This window comes from Ischnura elegans, chromosome 3, assembly GCF_921293095.1.
Source record: "Ischnura elegans chromosome 3, ioIscEleg1.1, whole genome shotgun sequence".
Classification (NCBI taxonomy): domain Eukaryota; kingdom Metazoa; phylum Arthropoda; class Insecta; order Odonata; family Coenagrionidae; genus Ischnura; species Ischnura elegans.
This window is the reverse complement of record NC_060248.1, coordinates 3457543-3477694: the sequence shown is the minus strand read 5'-3', so window position 1 is coordinate 3477694 and position 20152 is coordinate 3457543. Positions and strand designations below refer to the sequence as shown.

Below are 20152 nucleotides of genomic sequence, written 5' to 3'. Positions count from 1 at the left end.
TCCAAAGCTGGGAATAAATGTACATATGTTTTAACCTTAATTCAACACGACCTGTTGTCATGAATACATAGTAGTATAGTAGTACATAGTGTAATAGTAGAATCCTGATTTAACGTTTTTCAGGGGGGACAAAATTTAAAACGCTTAATGCGGAAAAACACTAAATGAGGACCTGCCATTTTTTTCAGGTTTTAGGGTCTGTAATGATTGGAATGGCTTTTTATGAATAAAAAAAATATTATTTTAAGTAACTAAATGGTGCTGCATGCAGCAAAAAATTCATTGATTAAGTGTTCTCTGCCCAATGACAGTTGGATAATACTTTTCAGGAATCAGCTAAAAAAAATGGGTAATAAAAATAAGTAATGAGAGGATAACATTTGTTTAATGAAATATTTCAAGAAAATTATAATATACATCAACTTAAAAGCATTTCCACACAGAATATAATTATGGACATTAGTGATTCCATTTTTACGCATATTTCAGTGGTCTCGATGAGATTTTAAAATTTTTTCTGTAAAAGTGACATGTAGGTGACTATAGCATTTCTAATGTAATAAGAAAAGGTGTAAGTAGGTACTTGAAAAATCGCCATTGCATCAATAAAGATGAGTGAAATAAAGGGACAGCAGAAGATCGCTAATCCCGAATTCTAAACTACCGAATATCTAGTGAAAGGGAGGTTTTCTGGAATTTTGCCAACTTAACATTATCTGTTGCCTCGGCGAAACGAGGGATTCATTAGCCTTTAAAAAGCCTCCTGTGCTCACATTTTGGATATCAAGGTCATCCAAAAAAGGAGAATCTTATTTCTAGGATGCGTACAAGTCGATGGTGATTCAACTAGATGATGACACCAGATTTGTTGTCACATATATCTGTGGCCTCATGCAGGTCGATTGGAGCCGGGAGAAGTTCCTTACCTGGCACACTGATCACCTTGACTCCGACTCACCTTGTTTCTCGGCACCTTTTAATAAAATTTGGTTGGACCTTGAATAATGATAAGCTGAACTCCGTCTAGTGAAAAGGTTTAATCTTCAACAGAACTGGATTTCTTCTGAAAAATTGTCAGTGCCTGTGGAGTTTGGCAGTTTCGTCAGGGTTATGATGTCGAAGTCAACCACCAAGGGATTCCTGCTGGATTTTCATATTTTTCCGCACTTGTCTATTTTACCATGATTATGCGGTGATATTTTTTCCAACATAAGTGATTTATTTAGAGTCGTGGACCGTGCTAGTTTGTTAAAACTCCGATTGTCATTCTTTTTCGACATAAAATAGCACCAGATATTAATCTTTGAATCGACAGTGATATCAACCAGCCGCATGTCGGTAAATGGGCTCCGGGTTATCTAAACTACGATGTAATGTTGTTCCAAAGGGAAAGAATGCTCTCACTCACGATCATGTCAGGGGAAACACTTCCTCGGTTCTTTCGCTGTTCCTCCGTGGAAACTGACCTTGGAATGGATTATCGAAAGAATCTTCCAGTGAATTGCGCAAATGACATTGGGCCTCCTCTTTTGAAAAGAGAAAGTAGCCGAGTGGATAAATATTGGGCTAACAATGGACTGCCCGTAGAGAGAAAAGTTGAAAGGGGCATAAGCCATCATTTCATTTCTACATTCTTCTTTTCCTGTGTCGAGCTGGGTTGAAGACATGTTTACAATACAAATAACATAATTCCCTTTGCAAACAACCTACGGTCGTGTTCAAGTTAGATCTCACTAATGGTTCCTAATCTAAAATAATGTAGGATTATTAAAACTTCTTCATCAGTTCCATCAGCATTGAAATTTATTCGAGGAAAATATAACCAAATGCTTTTTTTCCTTGTGCTAATAAATAACACTCCTCGGCTACTGAAATGACTGCACGACATGCAGGTTCCAGCGTGAGTGCCATAGCGTCCCGATGCGTTTATTGGCGCCAAGATAAAACAAATGGAATACATAATAATAACATGCTTAGTCTAGCAGACAATACATTACAGCTACCAAGCCATTGATATGCTCCTGTTGATACAAAATGGTAAATACACTACAAAGAAATCATGGCTGGATGTACAACGCTGTATTCAGGCGCAATATGAGGAAGATGTGTCGATTTTTAAGCTCAATGTTTCAACCTCTCTACACTTATGTCAAACGTATTGGGTTGAAACTCTTCCCTCTCATCCCCCTCTGCTCAACTTCTGGGATCGAAACTCCACTATGAGCAGCAGAGTTTTGATAAATTTTGTTTCGTTCCCGGGAGTTAAGTTTCGTCTAAACTAAACTCGTTGGTGATTTTAATTTTGTGCGGGAACGAAACGGAACGCAGGCCTCCTATTTTTGCTTTGCTCCGCTTTGAAGTAAGACGTTTTTGTTTCGTTTCACTTGCCATCCCTGCCAGGACCACTAATGGAGCCAGGGAGCCATTAGCTTGTATGGAATAAGTATAATGCCATGGAAATGGAGGGACCTTGTTTGTACGGTGGAAACTAGGGAAGCCCAAGTTCCACAGCTTCATTCCCTTTCGTTTTTGGGTTTTTTTGCCCTCCGAAGTAATTGTGAAATTCACATGGCAGGATTGAAATATTCAATGCAAAAGTAGATGTTCAAGTGTTGCACCAGCATTACAAATGGGTTTAGAGATTATTACCTATTAAAATACTTTAAATTCATAAAATTTCCAGAAGTTATTGTTCTGAAACATTCTTTTTGATAAGTATATTCTTTTACTCATTTACCTTGTGCCTTCTCTTAAGGTGACCTCACGATAAGTGCACATGTCTTGTACAACTACCTGGAAGCAAACCAGAAAGTTCCGTGGGAAGATCTTCGCTACCTATTTGGTGAAATCATGTATGGGGGTCACATAACGGATGATTGGGATCGAAGACTTTGTATTACGTACCTGGAGGAGTTGATGCAGCCCGATTTGGTAAGATATTTAATTAACTTGATCTCCTTATCATTGTGCATATTAGTGAAAATATTCCCATGTGAATAAATGCATAAATGTAGTGAAGCCTGTATGTAACAAAGTGGAGGGGGACACAAGTTCGCTTTGGTGTAACCAAACTTTGTTATATGTATTTGTGAACTTTGGATTGAACTTTGAACCAAGCTTACTGCAGCATTATTAATCATAGCAATAAATGTATAACCTCGCATAGGAAAGGAAAAAAATGACTGAAAGCATTTAGAAAAAGAGCTCACATCCAAATTGGCCGAGAAAACTGCCACCTTTCTGCATTTCAGAGCCACATTTGCTAACTCCTCACGATAGATGATCAAATGAGTGTAGTGCCAATTCGACTACGTATGTGGAGCGCAGTTACAGTGGTAAACGTGGAAAAAGGGTAATTTTGTCGTCTCACATTCATGAAATTTGCCTGTTTCCATTGTAAAATGTCCACTGCACCACAGAATGTTCTCTGGATGTATTGTCTGGGACAAGCCAACCGGGGATCGCGTTGGTGTGGTGGCTAGAGTGTTGGCTTCCCACCCGGCGGGCTCGGGTTCAAATCCCGGCAGTGGCAGAGAAATTTCAGAGACTGCCCGATCCCTGCTTGAGTGTTGTGTGGAGGACATTTCAAGCGCAACACTCCGTCCGTCGGATGGGACGTTAAGCCGTTTGTCCCCTTGGCACCTTTCGTTGAGAGCAGGCTAACTCCCACGCTGGGTTTCTCTCCACCCTTTCTTCCACACCCTTCCCTCGTGACGTCATATACGTCCTCTAATTCGCGTGGTAAGGCGAAATTCGGAGTTTCATTTAAAATCCATAAATTGATATTAAATTTAAAACTTCGCGAAGTAACTAAATAAAACGAATGGGGATGAAATGTAACAAATGTAAAATGTAAAATAACAGTGATTTCAAAAATTAGAAGAGAGAAAAAATATTGCCGACACTGGGACTCAAACCCGGGATACCAACTTCTGTTTAGGAGACTAATGCCCTGGACCATACCGCCATGGCCATAGTGGAAGGGGAGAGCTTACTCAAAGGATGTCATGCTGTGCAAAATCTCTACGTGCGAATATCTCTCGAACCCAGACCTATGTGGAAGAAAGCTGTGACACTTTTTCTATCTTGCCTATATAGTTTTAGAAAATAGCATCCGCATCCAGATCGCAAACATCACTTTGGCGATGTCTCCTTGTCAGTGTGTTACAGGGTTGGGAGCTGGCATGTTCTTATTGTTTGAGGAATTCAGGTGCTAAGGATAGATTTCTCAGGCGGCGTTGGGCCTCGGGATAATCATGCAGTGCTTTCCCCTTGTCTTCCACATCGCACAACTACAGCTGGTATAATAAATGTTACCTCACCCGCAGTGAAATGTACATCACTGTAATGACTGATATGGTGCAGTCTGAGAAGACTCATTTTAGGTGCTATGGATAGATTTCTGCATGAGAATTCATATCGCATTTCAGTCATCATAAAGTGGAAATTAGCCACCAGTAAGCCTCATCAGTAATCTTTATTTTGGCAATTACATATGAGAAGTGGAAAGGGGGGGAGACATGACTGGATGGCAGTGAAAAATGGAAGACAGGTGGCGTTGTCATTACTCAAGGAAGGAGGGGAAGGCAGTGGGTTGAATGGGAAAGAGTCGGCACTGCCTTCGATTTCCAGAGAATCTGCACAAAGTTGAGGTTTGGAAATGGGTGGGGGCATTTTGGGCTGATGGAGACTTTCTTATCAGGGGCCACATAAACTCAGGATCATGAATATTTGCATGTTTGCAGTGGTATATTTTTTCAGTGAGCTCCATGAGTCTTATGCTCACTGGATGATTCAGTTTTCTCCTGACTTTTCAGTGAACCTGAGAAATTACTCACAATCAGTGAACTCTTGTATTTTTTGTGACATTGGTCTTAGTGAAAGAGTTAATGCCTTTGGTGATTTTTCACCGAGAATCGCTTTAGAATGGTTCAGAAAATGGAGAAGCAGGGGTGTCTTCATCTCTCTAACTGTGTCACAGTGGAGAAAACAAATTGAAAATGGCAAGCGAATGCTTTCTGAGTATCTCTGGTGGTGAGTTTGTGAAATGGTGCCCGTTGCAGGTTGATGGTGAGCTTCAGTTGGCGCCGGGTTTCCTTGCTCCTCCCAACACGGACTACGCTGGCTACCACACGTACATTGACGAGGCCATGCCGCCAGAGTCGCCCTACCTCTACGGACTGCATCCAAATGCGGAGATTGGCTTCCTCACCACGACGTCAGACAACCTCTTCCGAACAGTGTTTGAGATGCAGCCACGAGATGCCGGGGCCTCCGGAGGTCAAACCGTCACCAGGGAAGATAAGGTATGTGTATGTGCTCATTCATCAGAGGTGGCTCCAATGCATATGCACCAAATTCGAGAATTGGCCTCGGATTCGTGATTTCTCCAGCTCAAATATCAGAATGGAATTATTAATGATTGTACGTCTTGTAGTCTCTCAAAACACTTGAGAACAATAGACAAGTTTTTTTTTAAAATGAAAATCCAAAAATATACCTCAGTCACGTCCAGAACCTCTCCACTCAATTGTCCATCTTCATTCACCCATTCATAACATTCCTTCTGCTTTAGATCCTCCACCACTTGTCTCAACTCATTCTGAGACTCATTGTGTGCTTTGCCTTTCTTCCTTTCATCGTTTGATGATTGTCGTCATCAGGCCATCATGACGTGGCTAAACTAAGCTCTCCCATTCCCTACTTGGTGTTTAGCTATTCAATTATCTCATTTTGTACATCCATTTGTATAAAATCATTGATGCATATTGTTAATGACCTACTGCATATTGTTAATGTTCTACTTTGCGTTCCCCGCTCCTCAACTCTCCCTCTTCCATCAACCCCACGCCCTCACACATCCGTGGTTTCCCCTTCTCCTTTTCCTCCAACCGTCACCCACCCCCACCTCCACCTATGACATGGAAAATTCTGTACTCTGTTAATGTCCTATTGTACGTACTCTTCCCCCTCTCCCCTACCTCTCCCTCCGTTGCCTTTCTCCTATCACTGCAGTCAGTCAGCCAGCTTGGGTGCACCGACCCTACCCACCTCCCCATGGGAAGACCCAACCCCTCCCCCTCCTCCCTCCCAACCTCTCCCCCCCACTCCTTCTTATTTATACGCGCAGGTACTATTTAAGACGATCAATCAATGAACTCCTCGCCAGAGGATGACTTTGAAACCATGGTAGTGATCTAGTAAATAGTTTATGTGGAAAAACATGGTTTAATTTTCATTCAATATGAATAAATTCCACAAAGTACCATATAAGCGCGTGTAAGAGGCGCACCTTTTTTCCCAGACATTGCAGCCAAAAATGGGGGTGCGCCTCTTACACAAACTTCTTATCTTCCCCCCTCCCCTACCCGGTCGCAAGTTCAAGGGGAACTGAGTGGCCTTGGTTTTCAGCGTGAGTCAGTCATCTGAAACACTGGGTCAAAATCAAGCGGCAGGTAGGGGAGTTTCTCCCTTAGTGACATATTTTTAAAATGCTCCTGTTTGAATTTCTTGCAAGCATCGCGCCGTCACGTAGGTACCCCAGAGGTAAGCATTGAAAAGATCGTGCGGGATGATTCGCTCCGGAGCGCGTGCTAAATTTACTGCCATGAGTGGGCATCCCGCGGCATATATACTGCATATAGTAATCGCTTATCAAAAGTATAGAAACGCGTAGTTTTGAAGGACATACCTGGTTAATAGTCAACATCTGTCTTGCCGAGCAATTTCCATTACGCTGAGCACTGAATTTTTCAAAAATTATCTTCAGACGCTAATATGAGGATTTTTGCAACTGAAAATTATATTGGTGTCAAAACCTGCGGTTTAAAAAATTCGAACGAGTGTGTTCATTGTTGGACTAGCGCTGAAGGAGAGGTCGAGGGGAAGGAGCGCACTCCCTCCCCTCCATATTTCAAGCTACGAGGCTATGAGCGAAGGAGCAAGGGAAGAACAAGTCCAATCTTGCATGTGACGTCATTGCCTTTAAAGCGAAGAGGCGAAGGTGCAGCAATGTGATATACGCAGTTTGCTTTGCCTGAAGTTTCCAGTCCGTCTCGTCTTGTTTGAATGCGCTTATGCTACCCTTGTTTCTTCCGAAATTGTGCTGTTAGGACTAAGTTGAACATTAGTAGCCTTGTTTTAGCTATAAATCTTTGTGTCAATCAATTAGAGCTCAAAAAACTTAATTGCTGTCAGATATACGTTGTGTCAGGTCTAATTCTTTTTAGAACCTTGTGCGTGTCATACAATTGTTGACAGATATCAAGATATATTTTCAAGCTCAGTAGGTGACTCACGTAGCATTTGACCTCCAGAAACTCGGAGAATTGAACCTGGTAGACCGAAAAAGGTCAGTTGATGGGGTAGAGATGAAACGCGTTTCCATTGATCCCCTGCAACTTGATAATCTATTTTCCTGTGGAGTCCCGGAAAGAAAAAAAACGGCCCCTTGCTCACACACCGATTTTGGACGGCTGGTAAAATATTGGCCGATATTTTACCGGCGAAGCGATGCTTGCACACACCCCGGATTTTTACCAGTCAAACGATAAGTTGCTATGTTTTTGAGCCGGCGACGGCAATCCACAGTGACAATGGCCGGCTGCTAACCGGCATTTAGCCGGTGCCGGCACATGTTCAGTACGTCTGCAAGCTCCAATGCTCTCCCATTGTTCACTATTGGAATGTGGACGGTCGATATTTTACCGGCCGTCCAAAATCGGTGTGTGTGCAAGGGGCCTTAAATCTACGACGTGGTTATTATCCTAAGGTGCTGAGATTGCCCCGATTGTGGTCCATTCTCTTGGGAAGGTTCATGCTATGTGCTTGTCGTGTTTTGCCTTAAAAATTTCCACGGCTGCAATTCTATTGCAATACTCCTGCGAGAGCTTTTAAACAAAATAGTTCGTGAGTAGGACAAGCAACGTAGAGCGATGGCGTATGTGAAGAGAGGATCGGAACTCTTTCCACTCCCTCTTATGCCGCTATTACTGCCGCAGTTATCAAAATTCCAGGCATACATCTGCAACACCGCACGATAGGATAAAAAAAATTTTTTTTCTTTATAGCTTCCTTCCTCAAAATAGGGGTGCGCCTCTTACACACGCTTATACGGTAACACCTCAAATCATCAACTTGTTGATGTTGTTCTTCTTGCGTGGATCATTATGTCAGTGGTGTATGTTTTTCAATGAATGAATATTGGGTGGGTATATTTTTTTTATCAACTGTGTAGTGTAGCAGGGTGTACCAAAGAAGTGTATTTGAGGTGGTTGGCTGTATGACTGGCAATGTTCATTTTGAAGGTGAAGCAGATATTGGACGAGATAATGGAGAAGCTGCCCGAGGAGTTCAACATGACGGAGATTATGGGCAAGGTGGAGGAGCGCACGCCCTACGTCATTGTCGCATTCCAAGAGTGCGAGCGCATGAACTATCTGACGGGCGAGATCAAGAGGTCACTCAAGGAGCTTGACCTTGGCCTCAAGGTGGGCACCATGGCGACACACACACAAACAATATGACGTGATAAAAGTTCTTTCCAGTTGTGTCCTAACAAGACTCCATCTGGTTCAGTGTTTCAAGGTCCTCATCATCTGGGAATGATGATTTATTCCGTGGGGAATGTAACGGACCTCAAAATGTTGAACCGGGTGGATTTTCTCACCCAGCTGCGAGTCCAAAGGAATTTTATTCATATATGTAATTTGACAGAAAAGCATCAGATATTTCATAACATGTTTTACTGCAGGGAAGTATGCAGTCAAAGTTTGTATCCCGTCCGTTTGTTGGTCTTTGAGGTATTTGGTTTCATTTCTAATGGTGCACGTACAAAATGTTGAGTGTTTTTACTTTGTGTTTGTACTTATTTATTCCAGGTGTTGCATGATATTTGTTTTGATTGTTTACCTAACAACGATTATTATTAAAACATGTCGTAGTGATTCACTCTCGTGGGTTTTTATTCGTGGCATTTTTAGCTGCAGGTGACACACCTTATGTCACTGTCTTCCTGCGTAGTACACACCAGTTAATTCTAGTTCACGTGTTATGCTATCACATGTCATGAAATGCTCTTGCCAGTTTTCATTGCTGCTCTTCAGCGATAACAAATTTCCTTCTAACATATTATCTAGAAAATATACTTTTCCTCCCACAAATACTTTGTAACCCAGCAATGGTCATATGGAGTGTTCCAGACGCCCCACCCTTATGTAAGCGCTATTTTTTCTTGTGGTTGTGACTGCAATGATCTATAACCTCCTCTAGTGATTTTTTTTAAGCTTTCTGAGGATACCTGTAAAATATGATTATAAAATCAATGCCAGTTTTTAAGAAAATTACTCTTGTCAAAGCTCTGCAGAGTGGGGTGCGCTAGACTATAATTTGGTAAACAAAAAGGAATTTGGTAAAAAAAATTCTCACTCGGCCAGAAACCAGAGAAATATTTATAAGAAATATTCGCCGAGAAAAAACAAGATCATATAAAAAGGAATTAGGCTACAGTACACTCTACTCTACTCCCCTCAGATGAATGGCATTGCAGAAAGGTTGAGCCATTCACTCCAAGATAAAGTTAGGACCCTTCTAGCTGAAACGAACCTTCTGAAAACACTATGGGGAGAATTGCTTTTAGGTGTGCTGCATATCAACTCAAACGCTCACCAACCAGTGCACTTAATGGGAAAATTCCTGCAAAGATACATATTGGAAAACTAGACATTGAAAAAGTGAGAGTTCATATCTGGGTGCAAGGCATGGGCGTACAAGCTACCCAAATGTGACAGATTAGGAACTCATGCAAGAAAAGTCAGAATGGTCGTATCAATTGATGAGATCAGTGAAAATACGTAAGTAATGTTTCAGGAACAGTAATTCATGAAATTGTCAAGGACCACATGCATTTTGCAAAAATTTGTGCAAGTTGGGTCCCTTGCTTGCTTACTGATGAACACCAAACTATAGTAAACTCTCGATCATACAAAGCAGGATATTACGAAATTTTCAATAATACGAAGTGAAATTGTGGTCCTGGCAAAAAGCCTATGATAAATACATGGCACTATTCGATAATGCAAAGTTTTGATAACAGGATATGCTTTGACATTAGAGTTTTGTATGACATTAGAGGAAAGTTTTGGCTCGGTTCCAAGGAGCAAATGGAATTTGTTTATACGAGCTATGGTGAAAAATTTGTCAACAAAACTAGTAATTCCAGTGATAGCAGCGAAAAAATCATTGCGTCTGACAGTGGAAGGTGTGAAAACAAAAATGATAGCATAACTTTGGAGGGAGAGAGTTCGCCGTAAAACTTACGGTAGGAATGGAGGAGAAGTAAGAGTTCAGTAAAAATATATGTAGCGGCTGACACAATTTCCCTATTTAGGTGCATACTCATAAACATCGCGTCATCAATACATACTTCGTAGATAAACATGTGAGGAAGGTCATTCGGTGTATTTCTTATACTCCTACTTAACCCCATACATAATTGAAGAAAATGCTGCAAGTCCATAAAGGTGCTCAGATTTGAACATTCTTGCGAGTAAATAAGCGACCTTGTGACTCCACTTTTCGAACCAACTGTTATAAATATGAGGAAGGAAGAGAATTAAGTCACTCAATGATAGAGGAAATATGTACTTTTAATACTTACTCATTTTAAAGTTTCATTTTAGAGACAATGTTACATTTTGGAGGGGGAAAGGTTGGGGCAAAGTCTGCGGTTGTCAACTACTAGGTGCAGGGGAGATGCAGTAAAGGTATGACGGATGATGAGATACTTTGCACACGAGCCCATATTGTGGGCAAAATGGCTCCTCTATTGCCAATTTGAACGGGGATTTGACGGTTCTGTGCATTAAGTTTTTGTGTGAATACGTCTTCCTATTTGTCCACGAGGGTGTCAGGTAGATCAGCCAAAGGCGGTACGAGAGAGTAAACAAAGGTTTTGGAAAGAAATTATGAAATTTTAGAAAGCCATGACACAATCTTCAGTGTCTGATATTATTTTCATGTTAATTTGACGTGAGTTGCAAGAGTTCACTGTCTATGAAATTGCCATGTGTGTGTGTGTGTTGGAAAAAGTAAGCCAAACGAGTTTGTGCTGCCACCGTTGGTCTGTGGGTTCCCTTCTGAATGGCGTGTTATTATCCCATGGTCGTATGCAGACAAGCTGGGCATGCTACATCGTCCTCCTCTTTGCGCAATTTGGTGTCCTGCAGATTGCGTGCCTGGATGTGAAACACAGTGGTCAGTTGAATGGTAGTGCCCCTTAATTTGATGCCTTTGAAGAGTGAACTGCATTGCTGAAAATTATCCGTCCTCATTGTCTTCCTTCCCTGTCCTGCTTTTCTCATCTCGCAGAAGAGCAAGGGAAGAAGGGAATTGAGGAAACGAGCTCATGCTCTTCACTCCGATTCGTCCACTTGAATGGTGGGAAGGGGACGACGCGTTCGAGCTCCTCCCCTCCAATTTGACCTGTGAATAGCATGGCATGGGTGTGGAAAGAAGTTTTTTCAGGCCTTGTTGGTTGATTCCTCCTTTTGTCCTGTACATGTATAGTCTCCTATTCTCTTTCGTTTTTTGTGTGCATTGCGCACGCAGGGGGAGTTGACCATCACGTCGGACATGGAGAACCTGGAGAATGCCCTCTTCCTGGACCAAGTGCCTCCGATATGGACGCACCGTGCCTTCCCCTCGTTGCTTGGCCTCAGTGCGTGGTTTGCGCACTTGCTGCTGCGCATTCGGGAGCTGGAGACATGGTCATCAGATTTTGTGGTGCGCATGGTCTTTTTTTCATCTTCAACTGTAAATCACATTGGATTTGAGCTGAACCGTTTTTCTTTCCATTTACTTATTGTGATGTCAGTGGAGTAAAACTTACATTTCGCTCACCTTGGTTGGTCTCAATTGGTGGCGCTAGAGTCCAGTTGAAATGGCTTGCACCTTTGTGCTCACCCCTCTCTTCACTTTCGATTCTGAATGGTGCATGCCCTGGTCTGTTTTGTCACTCCAGCTGAGTAAAACTGAAGATTCACCGTGATTGTGAGTGAAATCGTATTGGCTAAAATCGCTTGCCTTTTCACTTGTCTGTGTGGTCAAGGCCTTCAGGCTGTCCCTCCTCCATCTCATGTGTTTCTGTGATGCCTTAAATAGGTGACGCTTTCCCTCGCTTCGTTTCCAGCTGCCTGCGTCTGTGTGGCTGGCTGGCTTCTTCAACCCGCAGTCCTTCTTGACGGCCATCATGCAGAGCACGGCGCGTCGCAACGAACTGCCCCTCGACAAGATGTGCCTCCAATGCGACGTCACCAAGAAGCAAAAGGAGGATTTCTCGTGAGTTGGCCCCTCTGTGGTGTCACGAATGGATGATCTTAAATCTCCTCAAATTACTTGATCAAGTCCAGGGATGCAAACAGGGGCGGATCCAGGATTTTTTCCTGGGAGGGGCACAAGCAAGGCCGTACCCAGAATTTTGTTCTGGGTGGGGCACAAGGATACCTCATAATACAAAACGAATGCAATGATAATGGGACCGTTTTAAAAATCTTACATATTTTTGAGGGTCTGGGGGGGGCACGTGCCCCCGTGCCCCCCCCCTGGATCCGCCAATGGATGCAAATGTGGAGAGGACCAATGATGGCTGTTGCAAAGGGTATTATGTACTGCGAAGATATTTTCATCTGCTAATCTTCAAAGTTAACATTTTTAACAATCTTTCATCGATAGTCCGCATGAATATTTTTAGTTGCCTTGATTCACGATCGCAGATCAGTGCTTTGCGTGTGGCATGAGGCGTGTGTACACATTGTGTGTGCCCCTTCTCTCCTTACGCCTACCTCTTCCCAACTGCCCTCGCCACCCTTCAGACAGCTTCTCTCCCGTCCTGAGCGACTCGTTCTTTCCTTTGGTTTTCCAATCGCCCCCTGTGAATTCCTTCCTCTCTCCCTCGCTCACCCCACTCTTTCTTTGGAGGGCTTTTCTTTTTCGACTGGGTTAACTTTACTCTGAGAGTTGCCTCTTTTCACTTCATACGTTGATGCGGCTGACGTTATTCTCTGGGTTTAACATCATGTGGTCCTTTTACCTGTGTCCTGGGCAACAATACCTCCAAGCATTTGGGATGAGCTTTGAGTCAGCTGATCCATTTTTTTTGGAGGATACGTGATTGCACTCGGTTGAAGTGACCGTGCCATCGCTGGCTGCTTCCTGGAGGAAAGAGACAAAACCTTCTCTGATTCACTGATGACTTTTTGCCAAATAAGTGTTTGGCCAAATCTGATAAACCAATCACGTGTTCCAAATTTTATGAGAATCCATTGATGGTGGGTTGCATTTTGCTATTTTTTTGTTCATTTGACATGGAATGACACTATGTGGTCTTCAGGTGGCATTATTTCTTCAAGCTGAAGACTCAATTAATCTTTGGTGGCAAAATTAGCATTATATCACCTTTGCCATCATTTTGCAAACTGTCTCAAAATAACCCCTTATACGATAGCTGAGCACCCTGAATTCAAACACTGTCGGGATGTCTGTGATGCCAGATTTGGGATTTGATTTTCCTCAAATCATTAACTATTAGTCCTCGAAAATTTACCAGGCTTGGATCAAATGGTTTTTGCTTATCGAGAGAAGATCAAACATTTTTAAGCTCCACGGTGTAGGCTGTGAAAGTGACATGTTGCGTACGCAGTTGTTTAAAGCGCGATGCGTCTCGCCCGCAGGAGTGCTCCGCGTGAGGGCGCCTATGTTCACGGCCTGTTTATGGAGGGGGCGCGCTGGGACGTGCAGTCTGGACTCATCATGGACTCGCGCCTCAAGGAACTCTTCCCGCCAATGCCTGTCATCAACATCAGGGTGAGCGTGCACGCACTTCAAACGTGGCGTTATGTGCATCTATTGGCTTTCGGTTTATGCCTTGAAGCGCTTGTGGTGCCAATGCATGGGCCCCATTTTGAATCCTGCGTAAAAATGTTTATTTCATGTTGAGTTTGTTTCACTTTTATACTGGAAATTATGTAGATGTTTATCTCTCCTGAGGAAATGGTATTGCTTCTACAGTATTTAGTATTCTTTGGAAATGAAAGAAGAAGATCTCTTCTTCCAAATGCCTCTCTCTGCATTCTTGAATTGGGCTGGTGCTTTCTTGGAGTGAAAATTGAATTTGCCATGAGGGAGGTAAAGGGTTGAATATGTGTCCGCAATGATTTTGAATGACAATGATGGCGTGGCTTCAGACAGTTGTAGCGAGCCCCGGTCACAGTTTACATTCAAAGAGTTTTTTTGATCTCTTCGATTTTTGAAATGGCTGATGTTTGAGAACAGCGGGAAAATTTGTTCTCTGCTCCTTAAAATTTAGTTGGACATGGTTAATCTTTTGTCTACAGCCAATAAAGAGCACGCCTTAAAAAGAACCCAAGTGCACGAGTGGTATTCCTGATGCAAACACGGCAACATGTCGATCGAAGACATTCAACGCCCGGGCCACTCTTTTAGCTCCACAACTGATGAAAATGTGGCGAAAAAAACTCGTGCCCCAGTGCATGAGGATAGGAGGAGTACTATTAAGGAACTTGCTGAACAACCTTGTCTTTCTTTGAGTTCACTGCAGTGCATTTTAGCTGAAGATTGGCTGATAAGACGATTCGCAGCAAAATTCAACCCCACGTTTGCTCACTCACGATCAAAATGCAGCATGTGTCTTGCTGATTGCCGTGACTTGAGTTTCATTACCTACAATTCTTTCGAAGCAACACCTACTTCTAAATTTATTCACTTTTTTGTCACTTTTCTGTACATCACTATAAATACGAAGGCAAGTGACTAATGAAAATAAAAAATATAATATTTACTCAAAGTTGGAATTAAAATTTACTGGCACCCTTGTCAGCTGATGCTACCGAGGATTTTTTCTTTCCCTGATGTCTCGATGAAAGAATTTTTTGTAGAAAAATAAAGTATCCTAATGTGTTAGCAATATAAAATAAATGTGCATGGGGCTCAAAAAATGGAGAGCTATCCCTCGTTTTAGTTCTTTAAATTCTACGAATAAAATAAGCAATAATTAGACAAATTGCTAAAAACTGTCAATGTATAATGCAAATTTATGGTTTAAAAATGTGTATTAAACATAATTTGGCATGAAAAAACTGAAAACAAAGACAAAGATAAAATGGTATGTACTTATAAACTACATTATTATAAGTATCTCATTCATAAATATTGATAAAAAATGCAGTTGAGGACCAAACACCAATCTGGGAACCAAAGGGTTTCTGGATTTATTGTCTTCATGGTGTGCTTTGTTAATTAATTAATGTATTCAGGCTCTTGTACTCCATATTTGAGATCCCTATGTGTCCCTGCCCAGATAGTGTACGTTCATAGCGTGTGCTGACTGCCTACTCGTCCCAGAACAAGGCTTTGGAGAGTGGTGCCACGAGGTGGCAAGGCGAAACACTACGCAGAGGAATTTTCAAATGTTTCGGATTTCTGTTTTTTTTTTGGGTTTCTGGAATTGAGGTCCTCAACAGTATCGACAAACACTTTTGTGGAGTGCAAAATATGGACGAAAAATGGAGGGAGATTTCCATGCCATAACTTCCGTTCAACCGCTGCTATTTACGAACGACGCTCACAGTTTGAAAGAGGAAAGCTTGCTGAAGGCCGTACGCATGGTCGGAAGACTCGGGGAAAGTAGATATTCGTTATGTGTGGAGGTGGGGAAGTGGCTTGGCCGCCAGAGAGTCAATTGATGTGTTCCGCTGAATGTATTTAACTACTTATGCATTTCTATTGCTTATATGAGCGAATTTTCACTTTCTCAAGCGAACAAATCTGACTGACCTTGGCTGTGGTATTTCAGCACATAGAAACCAGTTCTAAAACAACTGATGACATCTATAAGTCACATGGAGTCTTTCAAAAGCAATTGCAAATGTGTGGAAAGCAGTTATGCATGAATCTTCTCCGTACACAGCAGTTACAATTAGGGATGGTCGGATCAGACCCCTCAGATAGGTTCAAGATGTTTTGAGAGAGCCTTAATTTTATGGGAGTTAAAAGATCCGTGGTATAAGATATACTGCGGAACTGATAGACTTAAGATGCCGTATTTTCCGCGCACTGTAATTCCAGCTATAGTTGAGCTCTAAGATAGCTTAACTCGGAATAGGTAAAATGGGCTCTATGCTTATACGGTTAATATTACATTGCATTTGTAAGTATGCACACATTTCTTCAAATGTTATAACTGGGAATGGTCGGATCGGATGGGTACCTCGTGCTCAAATATCCGTGGATTTTGCCCTTCGTAGGATAATTCGGATCCAAATTCGCTGAAGGCATCGGATTTGGATCTGAAATTTTAAATTAATGCTTCAGTGAATGCTACAGCATCCCACACTAGGGAGTGGAAAGAGTTCCGATCCTACCTTCACGTGCTCCATTGCACTGCGATGCTCGTCCTACCCATGAACATAGGGGTTATGCAACAGAATTTCAGCCATGGAATTTATTACGCTGACAGAAAGTAGTTATCATATCTGCATGGAGTAAAATTCATTCTTAAAGAATTAAACAAGAGAATAATCAAACTGGATTTTCGTCCTTCAAGCGAAGAACTTGTGATGTGAACAAAATCACTTGACAGAATAGTCGCATTATAATTCACACTGTTACTGTTAAGTGAAACATAAAATTAATCTTTAAGTACTTGTTATGCTTTCTCATTCATGCACCAGTGACTATATTTCTCCAATGTGCTCTGACATCGATCTCTGTAAAATAAAAATATGCCCTCAACTTCAGCAGTCAAAGCATTTAGCATTGTCAATTACATATGCTAATTTCCTCATCCACTTCCACCAACACAATATAACGTTTGCTCCTTACTTTATGCTCTGGACTCACTCTGCCACGTACAGAGCGTATATTGCCACATCTTTTCTCCTGCACATAGCCCACTGACGAGTCACCATTACACTCTCTGCTGGATGTGCCAAAAGAATACGCATCGCATGTAGATAACTCTCGCTTTTGCCAAAACAAATTGATGACCTGCAAGGCACACTTTGTTGTGAACTAGAAAAAATTTTAGAAACACTTCAGCTCATCCAATATTGCCTTTCCATTTTTCGGCAACGACTTTCGGTGCCAACAAAGTCCTCAGTTTCACTGAAATGCCTTGCTATCATGATGGAATCAGTGACAGGAAGGTTTCTAGAATCGGCCTTAGAAAAACCATATTCCATCATCTTTACGTTATCCATGGCTTTCAGTGGAGGGAAAAATATAATAATAATAGCCCTGCAGCTAAAAAGTACTCCGCTACACTCGCAATTCAAGGAATAGATCATAACCTCGCCTATTGCAAGTGCCTATGCTGCTTCCTCGTACTGAATTATGATGTCACTTTGCCGCCAGCCAATCATCAGGCATTTTTTGAATCCCAATTATGTTTGAAAATTCTCTTGAACTTTAATTAGTTAAACATCGCTAACCACATTAAAAAATAATTAAACCTTTACACTGTGAAACGTAAACATATATTTGTACATATCTTTGGGGCTCACAAGTGTGTGTGAAATGTATGCAAGTTCCCTAATGCTGACAGTCGTGGTTGAGTACAATTGAACACCGCTATGGCTGCGGCCAAAGTGAGCAGTGGTGGAGAGACCGTCCCTATTATGGAATGGTTCCATCTTGCGCATTGACTGACATTCTTTTCCCCCCAGGCTATCACTCAAGACAAGCAGGACTCACGCAACATGTACGAGTGTCCAGTGTACAAGACGAGGACGCGAGGGCCGACGTACGTGTGGACGTTCCACCTCAAGACCAAGGACAAGGCGGCCAAGTGGACTCTTGCCGGAGTCGCTCTTCTCCTCCAAGTCTAATTAATCCCATTCATTTGCGCTCCCCTCAACTCACGTTTGGCCTTTATTATTGTAGAGATCAACTTGACAAATGTGTCATTCATTACCATTGCTACTATTAGTGTTGATTAATGGCATAAGATGTACTTAGTGGCTAACATGGGTGTGCAAGGGTGATGGAAAATATTTATTTGTAATAAATTTACGTGCATGGACCAAAGGTAAAAATTTCTTGGTGAAATTACCATATAAGCACGTGTAAGAGGTGCACCTTTTTTCCCAGACATTGCAGCCGGTAATGAGGGTGCGCCTCTTACACAAACTTCTTATCTCCCCCCATCCCCTTCACCAGTCGCAAGTCTAAGGAGAACTGAGTGGCCTTGGTTTTCAGTGTGAGTCAGTCATCTGTAATCCTAGGTCAAAAACAAGCGGCAGGTAGAGGAGTTTCTCCCTTAGCGAATTATTTTTAAAATGCTCCTGTTTGCTTTTCTTGTAAGCATCGCACCGTCACGTCGGTACCCCAGAGGTGAACATGGAAGATCGCGCAGGGTTTTTCGCTCCGGAAGGCGCGCTCAATTTACTGCCACGAGTGGGCATCCCGCGGCATTTATACTGCATATAGTAATCGTTTATCAAACGTAGAGAAATGCGTATTTTTGATGGACATACCTGGTTAATAGTCAATATCTGTCTTGCCGAGTAATTTCCATTACGCTGAGGACCTGATTTTCCAAAAATCATCTTCAGACGCTTATATGAGTGAACTGAAAATTATATTGGTATCAAAACCTGCGCTTTAAAAAATTCGATCGAGTGTATTCATAGTTGGACTAACAATAAATTGTGGATGGAAGAAATCAGAAATGCTTATTAGTGAAGAGCGCGGAAGGAGAGGTCCAGGGGAAGGAGCGCGATCCCTCAGTCTTCGAAGCAAGCAACGAAATACGGAGGGCAAGGAGCGCGCTCCCTCCCCTCCGTATTTAAAGCTACGAGCGAAGGAGCAAGGGAAGAACACGTCCGATCTTGCATGTGACGTTGTTGCCTTCAGAGCGAAGGGGCGAAGGCGCAGCAATGTGATATACGCAGTTTGCGTTGCCTAAAGTTTCTAGTCGGTCTCGTCTTGTTTAAATGCGCTTATGCTAAGCTTGTTTCTTCTGAAATTGTCCTGTTTGGACTATTTTGAATATTAGTAGCCTTGTTTTAACCATAAATCTTTGTGTCAAACAATTAGAGCTTAAAAAACTTAAATTCTGTCAGATATACGTCGCGTTAGATCTCTTTCTTTTTTTGAACGCCGTGCGTGTCATACAATTATTGAAAGCTATCGAGATATCTTCGGGCTCAGTAGATGACTCACCTAGCATTTGGCCTCCAGAAACTGGGAGATCGATCAAGGTCAGTTGGTGAGACGGGGTAGGGATGAAACACGTTTCCATTGTTCCCCTGTAACTTGATGTTTTCCTATTTTCCTGTGGGGTCTCGGAAAGGAAAAAAAACGGCAGAGGCATTGGCTGATAGAGGGCCGAGTGTGGCTCCGTTAAATCTACGACGTGGTTATTATCCTACGGCGCTGAGATTGCCCCGATGTTGTCCAAGCTCTTGGGAAGGTTCATGCTATGTGCTTGTCGTGTTTTGCCTTAAAATTTTCCATGGCTGCAATTCTATTGCAATACTCCTGCAAGAGCACTTACACAAAATTGTTCGTGAGTAGGACAAGCGTCGTAGAGCAACGGCGTATGCGAAGAGAGGATCAGAACTCTTTCTACTCCCTCTTAGGCCGCTATTACCGCCGCAGTTATCAAAATTTCTTCTTTCAATATTAATTGAAAGAGGAAAGTTCGATAACTGTTGTAATTCCAGGCGTACGTCAGCAACACCGCGCGATAGTATAAAAAAAACGCCGCAAAATTTTTTTCTTGATAGCTCAAAATAGGGGTGCGCCTCTTACACACGCTTATACGGTACTTATGCAGTGAGCCATGCACTTTAGCCTCGTACCATGTACTCAGAAAGTGAAATCCCATGCTGTAGCGCCACTCTTAAGCAACCTTCCGAAGCATTGAACACTTGTATCTTGTAAACCACAAGGCTGACAACAGAAATATTTTACATGGCTTATTAAATTGTTGATTGTAGCTAGTGAAAAGATTCCAAAATAATCCAATTTGGTGTGTGTCATTCTGAAAATGTTTGGCATGATTTGGCGTTGAATGAGCCGAGGGTGGTGGGGGGGGGGGAGGGGGAATTAATTGGGGTATGCAATGCTCAGAGTC

General features: G+C 42.3%; 1 protein-coding gene across 1 annotated transcript in view; it reads left to right on the top strand.

The window, feature by feature from the left end:
• LOC124156654 (dynein beta chain, ciliary) overlaps positions 1-18107 on the top strand; it is a 315587-nt gene extending 297480 nt beyond the window's left edge. Inside the window, exons 75-81 of the mRNA XM_046531313.1 lie at positions 2756-2931; positions 5064-5306; positions 8307-8489; positions 11608-11781; positions 12188-12336; positions 13728-13860; positions 17739-18107. Coding sequence (XP_046387269.1) covers positions 2756-2931; positions 5064-5306; positions 8307-8489; positions 11608-11781; positions 12188-12336; positions 13728-13860; positions 17739-17900 — 1220 coding nt within the window. The 3' untranslated portion in view covers positions 17901-18107. The remainder of the gene's footprint in view (positions 1-2755; positions 2932-5063; positions 5307-8306; positions 8490-11607; positions 11782-12187; positions 12337-13727; positions 13861-17738) is intronic.
• The last annotated feature ends 2045 nt before the right edge of the window (positions 18108-20152 follow it).